At 49.7% G+C, this 14,461-nt stretch overlaps 1 protein-coding gene across 1 annotated transcript; it reads left to right on the forward strand.

The window, feature by feature from the left end:
* Nucleotides 1–4,678: 4,678 nt before the first annotated feature.
* Scn2b (sodium voltage-gated channel beta subunit 2) lies at nt 4,679–13,253 on the forward strand. The gene is made up of 4 exons (XM_051197306.1): nt 4,679–4,953; nt 11,846–12,012; nt 12,287–12,497; nt 13,000–13,253. The coding sequence occupies exons 1-4, from the start codon at nt 4,884–4,886 to the stop codon at nt 13,197–13,199; spliced, it is 648 nt and encodes a 215-aa protein (XP_051053263.1). The 5' UTR covers nt 4,679–4,883; the 3' UTR covers nt 13,200–13,253.
* The last annotated feature ends 1,208 nt before the right edge of the window (nt 13,254–14,461 follow it).

A 14,461-nucleotide genomic window follows, 5' to 3' on the forward strand; every position in this document is an offset into this window, starting at 1 on the left:
GTGGGATTTCCACCTTTCCCCCCAATAGACCCACGGATATCCACTAAGTCTCAGCTGCTCAGGGATCAGAAGAGGACCATGGTGAACTCAGAGGAGCAACACACACAGCTACAGTCTAGCTGGGAGGTCAGTGTGGATGCATACTGGCCATATTCCTGTTATCCCAGAGATGGCCACAGTATTAGGGGCACTAATACTACTGTACCCCGAGCAGACAGGGCTGCACTCATCATGTTCAACTGTGGCTTTGCACCTTTATATCTCTGTCTAGAGTGGGTGCTCTCAAAAGCATGTGTATCTCATTTATTTCTGGGTCTCAGTTTCCCACCTAATATCTAGTACATAGGGCCGCTAAATAGATGCTGTAGCAGTCTCACAGCATCCATGCTTTGTTTCAGTTAGCGACAGTCACTTGTGGTCTGATGATTGAATCACTTATTTCTGGTATCTTCCATTTAATAAATTTTCTGCTGAGTTGCATGATGAAATCTTGTGTCTTTCTGCTTCTTCCCTGGCTGGGAACATACCATTTTCCTTTGTCCAGAGAATCTATATTATGTAAGTCATCCCCTCATTACTCACTTGCTAGCTCTGTTGTCAGATTCTCTGTCTGGGTACCAAAGTGGTTTGGTACTATTCACTGTCTCAGGTATCCACTGGGATGGCAGTGGGTGGGGGGTGTTTTAGACTGTATCTTCTGTGTGTAATGGGGGGTTATAATACCTGAGTGTGCTGAATGAGTGGATGTGTCCAGTCATAAGAGCACAGAATGAAGAGGCAATTAGAAGATTAGGAGTAGATAGCTTTGGAACACGTGTGTGTGTGTGTGTGTGTGTGTGTGTGTGTGTGTGTGTGTGTAGGTGAATATGCACATGTACACACCTGCATGAGCACTGTGGGTTGAACTCAGGCATGGGGCATTCTAAGCATATGCTCTGCCGCTGAGCCACACCTCCAGTTTTGGAGCAGATATTTGAGTCTATGTGCTTGCTGAGTATTTGTGAGAGGGAGAGCATTCCTGAGAAACTACTAAGGCAGAGATGTGAGTGCTGTGCAGGGTCAAATAAACACACACACACACACACACACACACACAAACCCTCACCGGATATGGACTGACTTGAGTGGGGATAGGGCAAAGGAGAGTCAGGGAAATGAATCCCGCTCTTGTACCCCACAAGCTGCCATGTGTTCAGAAGATCGACTGATGATGGCATTGATCCGAACTTGCTCCTGTATATCATTCTATTTTTGCCACCCCTCCCTTCTCATTGCTGCTTGCAAACCCATCAAGCTGAAAACTTTAATACCCTTAAGAATCTCCTAGAGGGGTCTTGGACAACAAGCAGATCTTGGCTTCTTGAGCTGGTGTGAGGGCTAAGACTCTACTCTCCTAACTAGTTCCCAAGTGGCACCAAAGAGGGCAGCAAGGGGGTCATACTTGGGGAATTAGCCTTCAGGTGAGAAAGCCTGTAGCCTGAACTACACATTTTAAAGGCAACAGGATATTGCCTTCATTTGGATTATTCCTAACCTGACTTCTCCCAGCAGGGTAGGTAATTGAATGCTGTCCAATAAAATCTTCAGTGATAAATGGCACTTGGCAGAAATGCCAAAACCACAGGGCTTCACTTCCAAAAAAAAAAAAGCCCATCTTTGATTATTAGTGTCTGCAAACACCACTGAGTTTCTGCTTCCTGACCTCCCACTGGCTCCTAGGGGTGGCTTATCTCCTTGCAACACATGGCTGCTGGGGCCCCAGTGGGCTATGGGAGGCTGACATAGCCCCATCTCCTGGCCTTGATCCTGGAGGTCTGAGCTAGACCGAAGCTCTTTGAAGTCTGAATACTTAGCCAAATTCTAGAGCAAAGCAGAAAAATCTAGGATTATTTTTTGCATCAATTTACTATTAAACAGAAACTTCCAGACAAAGCATGAGGTCAGGTGAGATAGAAAAGCAGTTTCCTTCAGTTTCTGAGCCTCACCAGGCACCATAGACTGCATTAAGAAAAAAGGAAGAAGCCGGCTACGTCAAACTAAAAATTTCCCGCAAGCTGGTCTAGGCTGAAAAGTGTCTGCGGCATCCTGGTTGGTGCTGCAGACCGGGACTTGGCTGGGTGAGCCTGAGCAGAGCAGGCAGCCTGAGTGGTGCCAGCCTGGCTCTCTGGGCACACACCTGTGAGCTGTGCACGGTGGAAGGGGCCTCAGTGCCTGTGGGTGGTAGGGTGGGACTGGAGGAGACTCTCCTGAAATCCTTACTCCTGCACCTTGACTCTGGGCTGGGGCCACAGGAGACCCCGTGCTGGTGTCACAGAGGCACTGGGGACAGGACCTGTCACTCCCCTGCCTTCTCACAGCCCTGCCTCGAAGCTCCAGTTGGCTTTGGGTCTCATGCCCCTAGGGCAGCTTCAGGGACCTGGCTGATCTTCACTCTCCCACTCCACATTAGTTTGTTTTATATCTCCGGTTCCTCGCTCAATGCATTCATTCCTTCAGCCCCATCCCTGGGCAGGGAGTCACCTCCTGGTTAGTGAATGCAAGTCTCAGCCAGGCACTGTGAGCACAGCCCAGCCTGTCCCTTAACAGAATGCTCCTTTCCTGCATCAACTCTGCGGTTCCTTGCCCAGTGATAAACCATGTGGGGTCAGTGTCTTACAAAGAGCTGGGTTTGAATCCTGGCCCTGAAATGTCACATGTAAACCAGACAATCAGACTGTGATCCCTCCACGCACATAGATAAATACCTGTGATTGCTGAGAAAGAGCCTGTGGTTTGCTGGACTCTGACTGCTTCTTTACTTGGGGCCACTTTTCTACCCCAACTTGTTCTACTTGTAAAAAACAAAAACAAACAAAAACCCTGTATTTTTCCTTCCTTTGAAATAACAAGTTTCAAACATACACCAAAGCCAAGAGACCTGTACCCCAGACACCACCAAACATCTGGGACCCTCAGCGTCATCCCCCACGGGTGAGGGCCAGTTCTCTCTTTTGTGTTTTTCATGGAATATTGTGCCATTGTCTCATTTCCCTGTAACTCTCTCTAACAGGTGAGGGTGTTAGATACACAAAACCATTATTAGATACACAAAACCACTATGTTGGGGGTTAGGGTGGAGTGGGGTTTGAGGCACAGTTTCTCTGTGTGGCTTTGGCTGTCCTGGAATTCATTATGTAGACCGGGCTGGCCTCGAACTCAGAGATCTGCCTGCCTCTGCCTCCCAAGTCCTGGGATTAAAGGCGTGCACCACCACCTCTCCACCTGGAAAACCATGACTTTTATGACACCTGACAACATTAGAAGTTATTTGTTGATGTACTCAATGCCCAGTTTATATTTATCCCTTTCCCATCTAATAAAAATAATCCCTTTCCCACCGATTTGTTTGAGTCAGGGTCCCTCAAAGTTTGCCATTCTATTCCCTTTTAAAAATCTCTTAGGTGTTCGTGCGCCAGCCTTCTCTGATTAAATGGTAGGGCAAGGAGGAAATCATACTTCCTGAGAGCATCCTGCCCACTTCCCTGAGCCCTGACAAAGCAACACAGAACAACTCTTGGGGGAAGGGTGCATCTATCTATCTATCTATCTATCTATCTATCTATCTATCATCTATCTGTCTGTCTGTCTATCTATCTGTCACCTATCTATCTATCTGTCATCTATCATCTATCTATCTGTCATCTATCTGTCTGCCTGTCTATCTATCTATCTATCATCTATCTATCTATCATCTATCTGCCATCTATTTATCATCTATCTGTCTGTCTGTTTGTCTGTCTATCTATTTGTCATCTATCTATCATCTATCTATCTGTCATCTATCTGTCTGTCTGCCTGTCTATCTATCTATCATCTGTCTGTCTGTCTGTCTTGTCTGTCTATCTATCATCTATCTATCTATCTATCATCTATCTATCTATCTATCTGTCATCTATCTGTCTGTCTGCCTGTCTATCTATCTATCTATCATCTATCTATCTATCTATCTATCTATCTATCTATCTATCTATCTGTCATCTATCTGTCTGCCTGTCTATCTATCTATCTATCATCTATCTATCTATCTTTCTATCTATCATCTATGTGTGTGGAGGAGGAGCACGTGACACACAGGTGCCACTGCAGGTGTGTTGATGTCGGAGGACAACTTGCAGGTCTCCTTCCACCGGGTGAACTCCTGCAGACCAAACTCAGGAAGTCAGGTCATCAGGCTTGGCGGTGGCTGCACATTCACTGAACCATCTCACTGGCCTTGGGGATTTTTAAAATGATAAAAATGACTTCCTTACAGCCCTTTGAAATAAAAGGATGGCTCTTTCTTTTTTCCATTTTACTATTCCCTCCCTCCCTCCTCTTGAAAGGGGCTTGCTTTGCCACTTAGGCTAGCTTCGAACTCATGGCTACCCTGTCTCTGCTTCCCTATTGCTAGGATTACAGGCATGTGCCACCTCACCTGGATTTGTCTAACAAATCTCAAAATCTAAAAAAAAAAAAAAAAAAAAAAAATCACTTCAAGTGCAGCAGAAAGACAAGATTTAATTTAGTTCTGAATTTAGAGGGTAAACTTTGCTGGTAACTTAGTTTCTTCCAGGAATCTCTTTTATGCCCTCCCACCTGCTTTTTGAAATCCACCAACCACAATATTTACTCCATTCCCCTTTTTCTCCCTTTCCCTTACACACCACCCCCCTCTCTATTTAGCAGCCACATACAAGTCGGCCATATTAGAGAGATGGAAATAAAGCTTCCTTAATGTTGTATATGTCTTTGAAGTACATCCGTGCATTTTCTTTCTTAGCATCTAACCATTCCTCCCTTGTGGTCCTTGGTCCCTCAATCACCCTCTCCCATAGCCCACCCGCCTAACATCACAGTCTCTGAAAATGCACAGGGATGCCTGGCTACCTCGCCCTGCCTTCAGTCTCACGGGGCTCAGTCTGTTTTTCACTTTGGGTAAGTTAGAACCACATCTGCATGCTCCGAAGGGTCAGAACTGCAGCTACAACTGTAGGAGGAGGGGGCCGGGGGCAGGAGGGAAGGGAGACTGTGAGCGCTTCCCTCTGTGCCCTTGGGAAGAGGTGTGCTGGGGATCTGGGACTTCGCTGGGATGCAGGATGCTGGGCTACTTGGTCACAGAAATGTTGACTAGGGGATGAGTGTTGCTTGGGGATGGAAATGGTTAAAACAACCAAGAGGTGTTTTTTTTTTTTTTTCCCCTTTGGATTTCCCTGAAGTGGACCTATGCGGGGGTGGGGCAGAGCTAGGCTGCTCTGCAGTCTCTTCAAGGATTTTTCTTTTCACTTTATTATTACTATTATTATATTATTAGTATAATTTTCACTTTTCAGATGCTTCTGATGAGAGCTCATAGGAGTTGCTGGCTTATTTTAAGAGTCTCTTTTGTGAACCCTGTTCCCTGGAATCCGGTGCATTTAAAGGGTTAGGAGAGAGTTGGGGGCAGGAAGTGGAGTCTGTCCCACCAGTTTGTTGGGTGAATGTGGGAGGAATTGGGGATGAGGCTTGAGGATGGGCTCTGGGGTGGGGGGGCGGGGATACCAGAGAAGCTGCTGATGGAACAGGCACCCCTGGTGTGGACCAGATGGGATGGAGGAGAGGTTGGGTTTCCAAGATCCAGAAAAGAAGGAGAAAAATATAGATGGAACCTATGGATGAACAAGGTGTGGCCCTCTAAAACCAGTCTCAGAACAGTGCATCTGAGCCTTGCGGGCCACCCTGCCTATGGCCCTACAGTCTATTTCATATTTGAACACCCAGAGGCAGGCGGTGGGCTAGGATTTGTAAGCCTACCACACCCCCTCCCATGAAATAAGGACCTACTATGTAGCCCTGGCTGGTCTCGAACTTTCTGTGATTCTCCTGCCTCTGTCTCCTTCTCTGAATGCTGGGATTACAGACAAGTGCCACCATGCTGGGCTCTAAACCTGCTTTATAGACAGGTGTATTCTTGTCCTTAAAACCTCCTCAGCAGAGCCTAAGGGTCAAGTTCAAGGATGGTAGGTGGGAATATTCCCCATCACAAACCCCTCTCTCTCTTTCTCTCTCTCTGATAGCCTGCAGGATAAGGCTCTAATATCTTCCTTGTGAAATTGGACCTAAGTTTAAAACTATCCTGGTTCTTTGCTTCATAACCATGGGCAAGATGCTACCCACCCTGAGTGGGTGTCACTCTTCTATGAGTGACTGGAGACAGTCTCTTGCTTGGTAAACTTGCAACCCTAACATGGCATATCTTGTTTAGCCCTCACAGCATTTACCCGAGGTAGACACTATGATGCTATTCATGTCCCAGGGTGGAAACAGAGGCATGGAGAAGTAACTCATCCAGTCAGGACATGTGACTGGCATCAGGAAGCTGGAGATTTGAACTCCCACATGACTGACTTGGCCCGGTCTCTCTAACACTGAGTTCTACTACCCCCAGCGTCCAGGAAACAGTACTGCTCTGTTAGCATTAGTTGATGGAAGAATCTCAAGTGCAGGTTAAAGAGGTGGGTGAGTGGCCTGTACCCACCTCCCAACCCCCAAAAGCCAGATCTGGACTCCAGAGTCTCATCTCAGGAGTTAGCCACAGCCTCAAGGCAGATGGAGGCCATCTACGACAGCCATAGCTAAGTCAACAAGGCCAGGGGCTGTGGCAACAGGACCAGCCAACCGGGGCTTGAGGGAGATGGTGCCATGGATGAAGGGGTCTTCGCATCAAGGCTGTAAGGAGCAGTGGGGAGGAGTGGATAGAGACCAGTGGGGAGGCATGCCTCTGCCAGTCCATACTCTAGGCAATGGAACTTGGGTGGCTATGGTAGCTTCGATCACCGAGATGGAGGGATGCCACGGATGTTAGGAGGGGCAGTGTATCAGAGGTGGGACATGTGGGGATAACTGTAAAGGTGGCAAAAAGCTATTCATGTGATAGAAGTTCCACTGTGTTTCTCAAGACTGTCCCTTCTTCAGCCATTGGCCTGGTCATCAAAGATTATATTAGAGGGAGCACAGAGAGTGAAGAGTGGTCCTCACTCAGTCTGAGCACAAATATTTACAGCTAAAGGTGAGACCTAGATGTGGAAGAGATTGCCTCTTCCCCACCTGCAGCCCCAATTTAATTGGGCACCTAATAGTGCTATCTGCCTCTCTGGATAAGGAGTTCCCAAGGGCATCTTGAGAGACACAGGTACATAATAGCAACTAAGCATTGTCTGTGCTGTAAGAATGTCAAGTATAACGATAAGGCTAGAAGTCACCTTTCACTAACAGCTGTGTGTCAGCTTTGCACATAGAGCATGTCACTTAATTGTCACAATAGCCTCGGTATTCAGTGTCCGTTCCCTGCATCACAGATGAGGACACTGCAGCATGGGGAGGTTAAGGCTCTTGTCTCACATCGTATCAGGATCTCTAGAGTCCCCAGTCTTGACTGCTCCACCACACAGCCCAAGTCACTGGAGGAAATAGGAACCTGGCTGGGGAGAGAACCTGACACCACGGAAGGTGTCACCTAAGCTGTGTCTTATGAATGGGGTTTATGTGGAAGAGCTCCAGGGACAGGGACAAAAAAAACTTCCCAACCTAAAGCAAAAACTTAACAAGAGTCTGGTGGAGGGGAAGGAAGAGGAAACTCAGTGCCCGAGTCACAGGAATCACACGGACAGATGGGATCTGGCAGGATCAGGCTGTGGTGTGCAGCTGGGGCCATCTGGGAGCCACACCCAGTTGCCAGAAATCAGCCCTAAAAGCCTCAGGAAGCCATGGGAGTATTGGAGGTCGGGAACATGAGTGCAGCTTGGTGCTGGCTGCCTGGGCAGGAGGGTCTGAGTGCAAAGGCAGGAAGGGTGATGGGGTTAGATGTCACACTTGACTCTGGGCAGTTTCTCTTCCTCCTCTTTCTTCTCCTCCCCCCTTTTTTCTTTTTCTCAAGAATAAAACAAACTTATAGACTGCTTTAGGGCTAGAAGGAGGAGTAAAGGGAATTTACTTCCAGTCTTTAGGAAAGACAGTGTTTGGCAGATGAGCCCAGTTTTGGGGTCTCTGCAGGGTGGCCCAGGGAGAGACTGTTGATGGCCAGGGCCTGAATGACCCAGTTGGGTCAAGTCCTGGGTTGTCAAACCCTTACACTTCTCATCACTTCCTTTTTGCAGGACGGGAATCATAAGACCTAAACCTCAGATCTGGGCCCCAAACAGGACTTAGGAGAGTCATGGATTCCCACTGTGGAGTTCCTTCACAGAACCCTTCCTGCCAGGATCCTGCCTGGAGCTACCATGTATCCCTTAGGACACCTTGGAATGACAATAATGTCCCCACCCAGGCTACTCCTTACCTCAGCCCTGTCTGGAACCAGGCAGTGTGGACTCAGGTTCTAGTTTTATCACATCCTGGCTGTGAACTTGGGCTAGCCACTGGGTTTCTTTGTGCTCCATTTCTTCTGAAAGTGATGGGTGATAGATAATGCTTGCTGGTTGCACGCACTCAGCAAGGTAGCTATAGAATGCCGAGATGGAGGCAGCGCTGTGAGTGGTTACGATGGAAGGCCTGTCGGTGGGCCTGGACCCATCTACTTTCCAGAAGCACCAGGCTCTGCTCAGCTCTGACCTTGACCAATTCGTCCCTGAACTGACCTCACAGCCTGGATCCCCTGAGATTTTCGTGAGGTCTTGGGCTGATTCTTGGACCAGCAGGTGAGAGCCATTTTCCTGGCTTCAGCTTGTCCCTGTTCTCAGAGTGTCTCCAAGCCCCTCTTTCCTCACAGTAAAAGGATAGCACTTGATCTACAACCCTGGAGGTTCCCCTAGGTCTGTCTTCCTTTAGTTTGGGGCCCCTTCCCAGCTTACTTCTCTGCTGGTGGGACTTGACAGTTGACCTCTACGGCCACTAGAGGGCACACGAATTCCATCTGGCGCCTCTAGCAGGGCACATGCAGTGAGAACCCGCATTGCACCTTTCCAGATCTCCTGGTCCCAGCCTGAAAAAAAAAAAAAAAAAAAAAAAAAAACTCCTCTGACTTGGGACAACTTTGCCACCTGATATAGCAGCATGCTGGCTCCTTCTAGAGGAGCTGATGAAGGGAGATGTCAATCAGACATTCAAGTTCAACTGCTGGGGTAGAACAGGGTGGAGAGGGTGGACTTTGCAGAGCCAGTTAGTTTCAGAGCATTTGGTGGGGGTGGCCCGTGGAAGGTGGAAGCCCTTTCATGTGAGGGGCTGGAGAGGTTGGGATGCCTAGCACCGGAGGTAAACTCAGGACAAACCTTCATCAGTTCTTTTCCTCAGATTTCTCAGCCTCTGCAGCGTGGGGGCGGTGTTAATATTTTCTGCACACCTCCTCCTTGCCTGGCACTGGCTCAGGTACTTTTAGACTCAATATGAAGGTGCAAGAGCCAGGAGCTGGGCTCTGCCCCTCCCAGGAGGGGCCGCATCAGCTCCCCCAGTTACTGGTCCCCGTGAGCATTCTGGTGCTCGCTTAAGAGTCATTGGCCCTGCAGGTGAGGACCATAGGTGTGCCTCTACCCAGGCTTTGGAGGGACCTTCCGGGCCAGCAGTCTGGAGAACCTCCTGTCCTTAAGTTCTGAGCTTTGTGGGATGGACTGAGTGGAAGGGTGGGCTTAGCAGTGAGGCTTGCAGGCTGCAGTGCTTCTGCTTCCGGGGGTGGGGCCAGCAGCTGTGTGACAGTTTGAGACCAGGATCCCTGCAGCCTTGCTCCTTAGTGAGATTTGGGGGGAAGTCGAAGGGGGTCAGTCTCCTCAGGTCTAGAGACACCCCCTGAAACTCTGCACACGCTCTGTCCCCTTTCTGTCCCCAAAGCAGAACTTAAGGAGAATGAGGTTAATAGCAGGAGCCATTTGCTGAACACCTAGTACTTATTTTAGTCATGTAACCACCAGCGACAGTGTGATGAGCTAGGTTTTCTGGAGGAGGAGGAGAAGGCCTGGGGAGGTGAAGGAGTCTGCCTAGGCTTCTTACGGTTGACTGAGGCCAGAGCTGGGATGGAATCCAAGTGGAATCAAGGTGTGTATGTGTGTATGGGGTGGGGGGCACATGTTTTTGTCCATATCTGTAACAGTAATTTTCAGCTAGCTGGCATCTCTGTTGACCACACCCTCCCCTTAAACTCCCCAGAATCATTCTGACTCCTGTGTTCTAGCCCCTTGGCCTGGTCCTTGCCCAACTCTGACCTCAGGTTTTACCATGCCCTGTCTTGTTCTTTCTCAGATGTGTGAAGGTCATCCCAGCCAAGGAAATGTGGCCCTTGATATTCCTAAGTGGCTCATCCCTTCTCTTGAGTTAGATACTTCTGAGTGCCATTCTCTCAGGGCCCTGTTCCCTGGCCACTCTGAATAGAACAACCCCCCTCTGCCATACTTTAATCCTTACAGTCCACGTGGTGTAATGCTCCAGACATCCACATTCTTTTTACTGCTGTTGTTGCTATTTGCTCCCTTGCCAGAATACAAGTCCCACAATGCAGTGACTCTGCCTCATACTAGCACCTCCCAGGACCTGAGACTAAACACCTGGCACACAGCAGATAATTTGCATATATTTAGTAGGATGAATGAGAAAGGGCTGGGAATGTGACTCAGTTGGTAAAGGGCTTGCCTACCATGCCTGAAGTCTTGTATTCAATCTCCAGCAGTGAATAAATTGGGTCGGGTGCCTGCACCCCTCGAATCCAAGCACTCAGGAACTGCAGGTGGGCAAGTCAGAAGTTAGTTCCAGGACAGCCTCGGTTATAAAAGGAGGCCTGCCAGCCACACCTCTGTCCCAAACCCTGCAAAAAAACAAAACAATACACTAACAACAAACCTGAAACAAACAAACAAAAACAAAACAAAACCAGAAAAATCACAAAATAAAAAATGAAAATTAATGAGTGACTGATGCTGAATGTCACTGCCATGCACCCTGCCCTGTTAATACTAAATTCATTTTTTAGGATGGCATAGGATCCTGGAATTAAGGTCAGCTCTAATCTGAGGCAGCCTGAGTCCACCTGAGGAGGTGTTGCTACACCTTGGAAATGCCTGTCTCTGTAATGCTGGGCCCTGGACAGCTCCCCTGTCTCCCTTAAGCTCTGCTTTGCTTATGGTACCCCAGTGGCATGTTTCAGGTTGCAGCACCCAGGCCCTGATCTGAGTCTAGTGCCTCATACAGGACTTCAAAGACATTTCTGTTTCCACCCTGCCACCTGCCAACCTGAACCTTTTTTTTTTTTTTTTTTTTTTTTGCCATGATATTTCCAGGCTGACATTTCCCAAAGGAGGGATTATCCCCTAGGTCAATCAGCAGGTCCTTGGAATGACACCTTATCTCATGGGACACCCCCTTCCTGCCCTCCTCTACCCTTTTCTTGTCTGTGAGACCCTGGGGATGGTGAGAGGCCTGTGCTGGGCTAGGCAAGAGGGAGGTCTGCCCCACAGGGACACTGATGCTTCCTTTGCAGGGTTTAGGCACAGCAAAGATGATCAGAAGTGTCTGGAGAACAAGGGGAAACCGAGGCAAGCCAAGTGAAGCCTTTTGCTCAGCAGGGAAATGGCATTAGGATAGGTAGAGACAAGTAGGGTGTCTGCCCACAGTGACCCTAGAAAAGGCTAAGGCCATTTGGCTGTCCGTGGCCTGGTAGACCATTTGATGGCTCTCCCGCACCTGTTCTGTCCCCTCTCCTCCTACGAACCACATCTGGTGTCCCTCACGTGCTTTGCCTTCCTAACAGCAGCCCTAACTCTGCTCTGCCTCTTTCCATCTACTCCCCACTGGCTATAGAAGAGTTGCAGCCCCCAGCCCCCCCACACCTGTCACTCAGCATCCTCATCAGATTGTGTTTTTTCTGCCACAGTGCCCCCAGGGCGGAGCATGGAAGTCACAGTTCCCACCACTCTCAGTGTCCTCAATGGGTCCGACACCCGCCTGCCCTGTACCTTCAACTCCTGCTACACCGTGAACCACAAGCAGTTCTCTCTAAACTGGACTTACCAGGAATGTAGCAATTGCTCGGAGGAGATGGTAAGTCCCAGTGGAGGAGGAGTGGAGGGAAGTCAGAGCCTCAAAGCATGGAGCCCACCATCCCTATCCCTATGTCTACACTGGACCAGGGCCCCAGAAGACTCTGGGTAGGCTGTCTCACCCAGAGACCATGATGTCACCACAACTGGATGGCCCTTTTGAGGCTGACCCCCTTTCTTCCCAGGTTAAAAAAGACGAGTGGGAAGCGGGTGTGTCCCCATGACCCTCACACCCCCTTGCTTACCCAGCATTCCATGCTATCTTCCCACACCAGTTCCTTCAGTTCCGAATGAAGATCATTAACCTGAAGCTGGAGCGGTTCGGAGACCGCGTAGAGTTCTCGGGGAACCCAAGTAAGTATGACGTGTCAGTGACGCTAAAAAATGTGCAGCTGGAAGATGAAGGCATCTACAACTGCTATGTCACCAACCCACCGGACCGCCACCGTGGCCATGGCAAGATCTACCTGCAGGTCCTTCTGGAAGGTGAGGGTGTGAAAGAGATACTGACCCTTCTCCTCAGCTTAGCTCAAGGCTCTTCACGGAGCCTGGGGCTCCATCTCATTTTCAGGTGCTTGTGCTGCTGGGAGGCATCCATGCCTTCCCTCTGGTCCTGAGGGAACAAGTCAATCCTGATCATAACCCTGAGTAATAACAGAAGTGTTCATAGGCATTAGCTCTTTTCATCCACAGAACCCAAGGAGAGAGGAGCTATTATACCCATTGTATGGATGAGGAAACTGGGGTTCATGAGCATACATTTCTTAAGATCATACAATTCCTAACTCCTACAATCAAACTTGGGTCTGATCTCAAAGTCCAGGATCTTAAATATCCGTTCTGGGGGTGGAGGGGCTTGGAGGGAGGGATGCTTAGAGGCCAATGGTCTAGGTTGTTTTGAGTTAGATCAGGTCCCCTCACATTTTGGGGAGCAGGGGAGACAGGGCATGTTCCTCCCAGCTCCATGATTCTGTTTCCTTTTCCTCAGTGCCCCCAGAGCGGGACTCCACCGTGGCGGTCATCGTGGGTGCCTCAGTGGGGGGCTTCCTGGCTGTAGTCATCTTGGTGCTGATGGTGGTTAAGTGTGTGAGGAGGAAAAAGGAGCAGAAGCTGAGCACAGATGACCTGAAGACCGAGGAGGAGGGCAAGACGGACGGTGAGGGCAACTTGGAAGACGGTGCCAAGTAGCTGGCCACCCGCCCAGAAGCCCCTCCCTGTGCCCTGTCTCCTTTCACTCTCTGCCCTGTACAGTGTGACCCTGCCTGCTCTCTCTCGGTGTGCTTCTCCCTAATAGAACCCCAGGGTCCACCTGGGGCCTCACTTCCCATTCCTCACCCCACTCCCCATACCAAGGGTGACCTCCCTCCCTTCCACCTGAAAACTGCCTTGGTATCTGACATGTGCGAGCCCTGGGAAGAGCAGAGAAGGGCTCTGGCATGTCAGTATCTGTGGAAGAAAGACCATGTGCATGGTCCCAAAGACCGATGGGGGAGGGAAGGCAGTAGAGGAAGAGGCTGGCTGCCCATCTTGTCTGGGTTTGGTCTGGTGGTGGTTTAAACTGTGGGGGGATAGCAGTGTGTGTGGGGGGGTTGTGTGTGGGGTGTCCTGTGCTGACCAGAGGCCCCATGGGAAAGACTCATGGTGGCTTTGCTGTGTCCCTCTGGCTACTCCCAGCACAGAACAGCCATCAGGCTGGGAATGAAGGTAGGGTCCTACCATCTGTGGGGGCAATTTTTTAAAGGGATGACCGGGCATTTCAAGGGCACTCAAGGAAAGCTAGGGCTGAGGCATTCCTGGACACAAGCCTTGGCCCAGAGAACTCTGTTCTGGCCTCCTTTTTATCATTAACTGACCCTGGGGAGGCTCTAGCTCACTGTTGACTACTGCTGTCTTGGGGATGCTGGCAGGAGCGCTGAAAAGGGAGCATCAAGCAGGGCCATACCCCGCCCTAGGGACCCCCAGCAGGAGACCTGTGCCACCGCAAATGCATTTAGCTGCCTTCTCTAACAAAATGATCACCTTGGTCTTAACCAGTAGCTGCCAAGGCTCAGAACTCTGTGCGTGTTGGGGGTGGGGTGGGTGTAGAGGGCAACTTCCTGCAGGGCTTCCGGGCATCAGCTGGGGGGTTTCTAGTTGCCCTTGGCAGGGTGTCTGTCTGACTGTCAGCAAGGAAGAGAAGGCAGGAGGGAAATGAGAGAGGACGCGGGTAGAGCCTGAACCCTGCCCCAGAACTCACTCCCTTTGTAGGGGAGAAAGTCAACTTTCACTGCCGCTTTACTATCATCATAAGGAACTTATTTAAGTCTAGAGCCGGGGAGAAAGGCAGGGTAGAAACTGCTAACGGAGAGCACGGTGTTGGGAGGGGCTCAGAGGAGAACAAGCCCAGAGCCTCCTACAGCTAGGAAGACAGCAGTGACTGATCCAAGCTGGAGGTCTGCCCAATTCTGGCT

This window comes from Phodopus roborovskii, unplaced genomic scaffold (assembly GCF_943737965.1).
Source record: "Phodopus roborovskii unplaced genomic scaffold, PHOROB, whole genome shotgun sequence".
NCBI lineage: Eukaryota > Metazoa > Chordata > Mammalia > Rodentia > Cricetidae > Phodopus > Phodopus roborovskii.

Bases quoted from the DNA above. Each gene is read 5' to 3' on its own strand.
- Scn2b (XM_051197306.1), top strand. From the start codon at position 4,884: ATGCACAGGGATGCCTGGCTACCTCGCCCTGCCTTCAGTCTCACGGGG. The intron at 4,954-11,845 runs GTAAGTTAGAAC...TTTCTGCCACAG, and splicing joins CAGTCTGTTTTTCACTTTGG to TGCCCCCAGGGCGGAGCATG. The intron at 12,013-12,286 runs GTAAGTCCCAGT...TTCCCACACCAG, and splicing joins GCAATTGCTCGGAGGAGATG to TTCCTTCAGTTCCGAATGAA.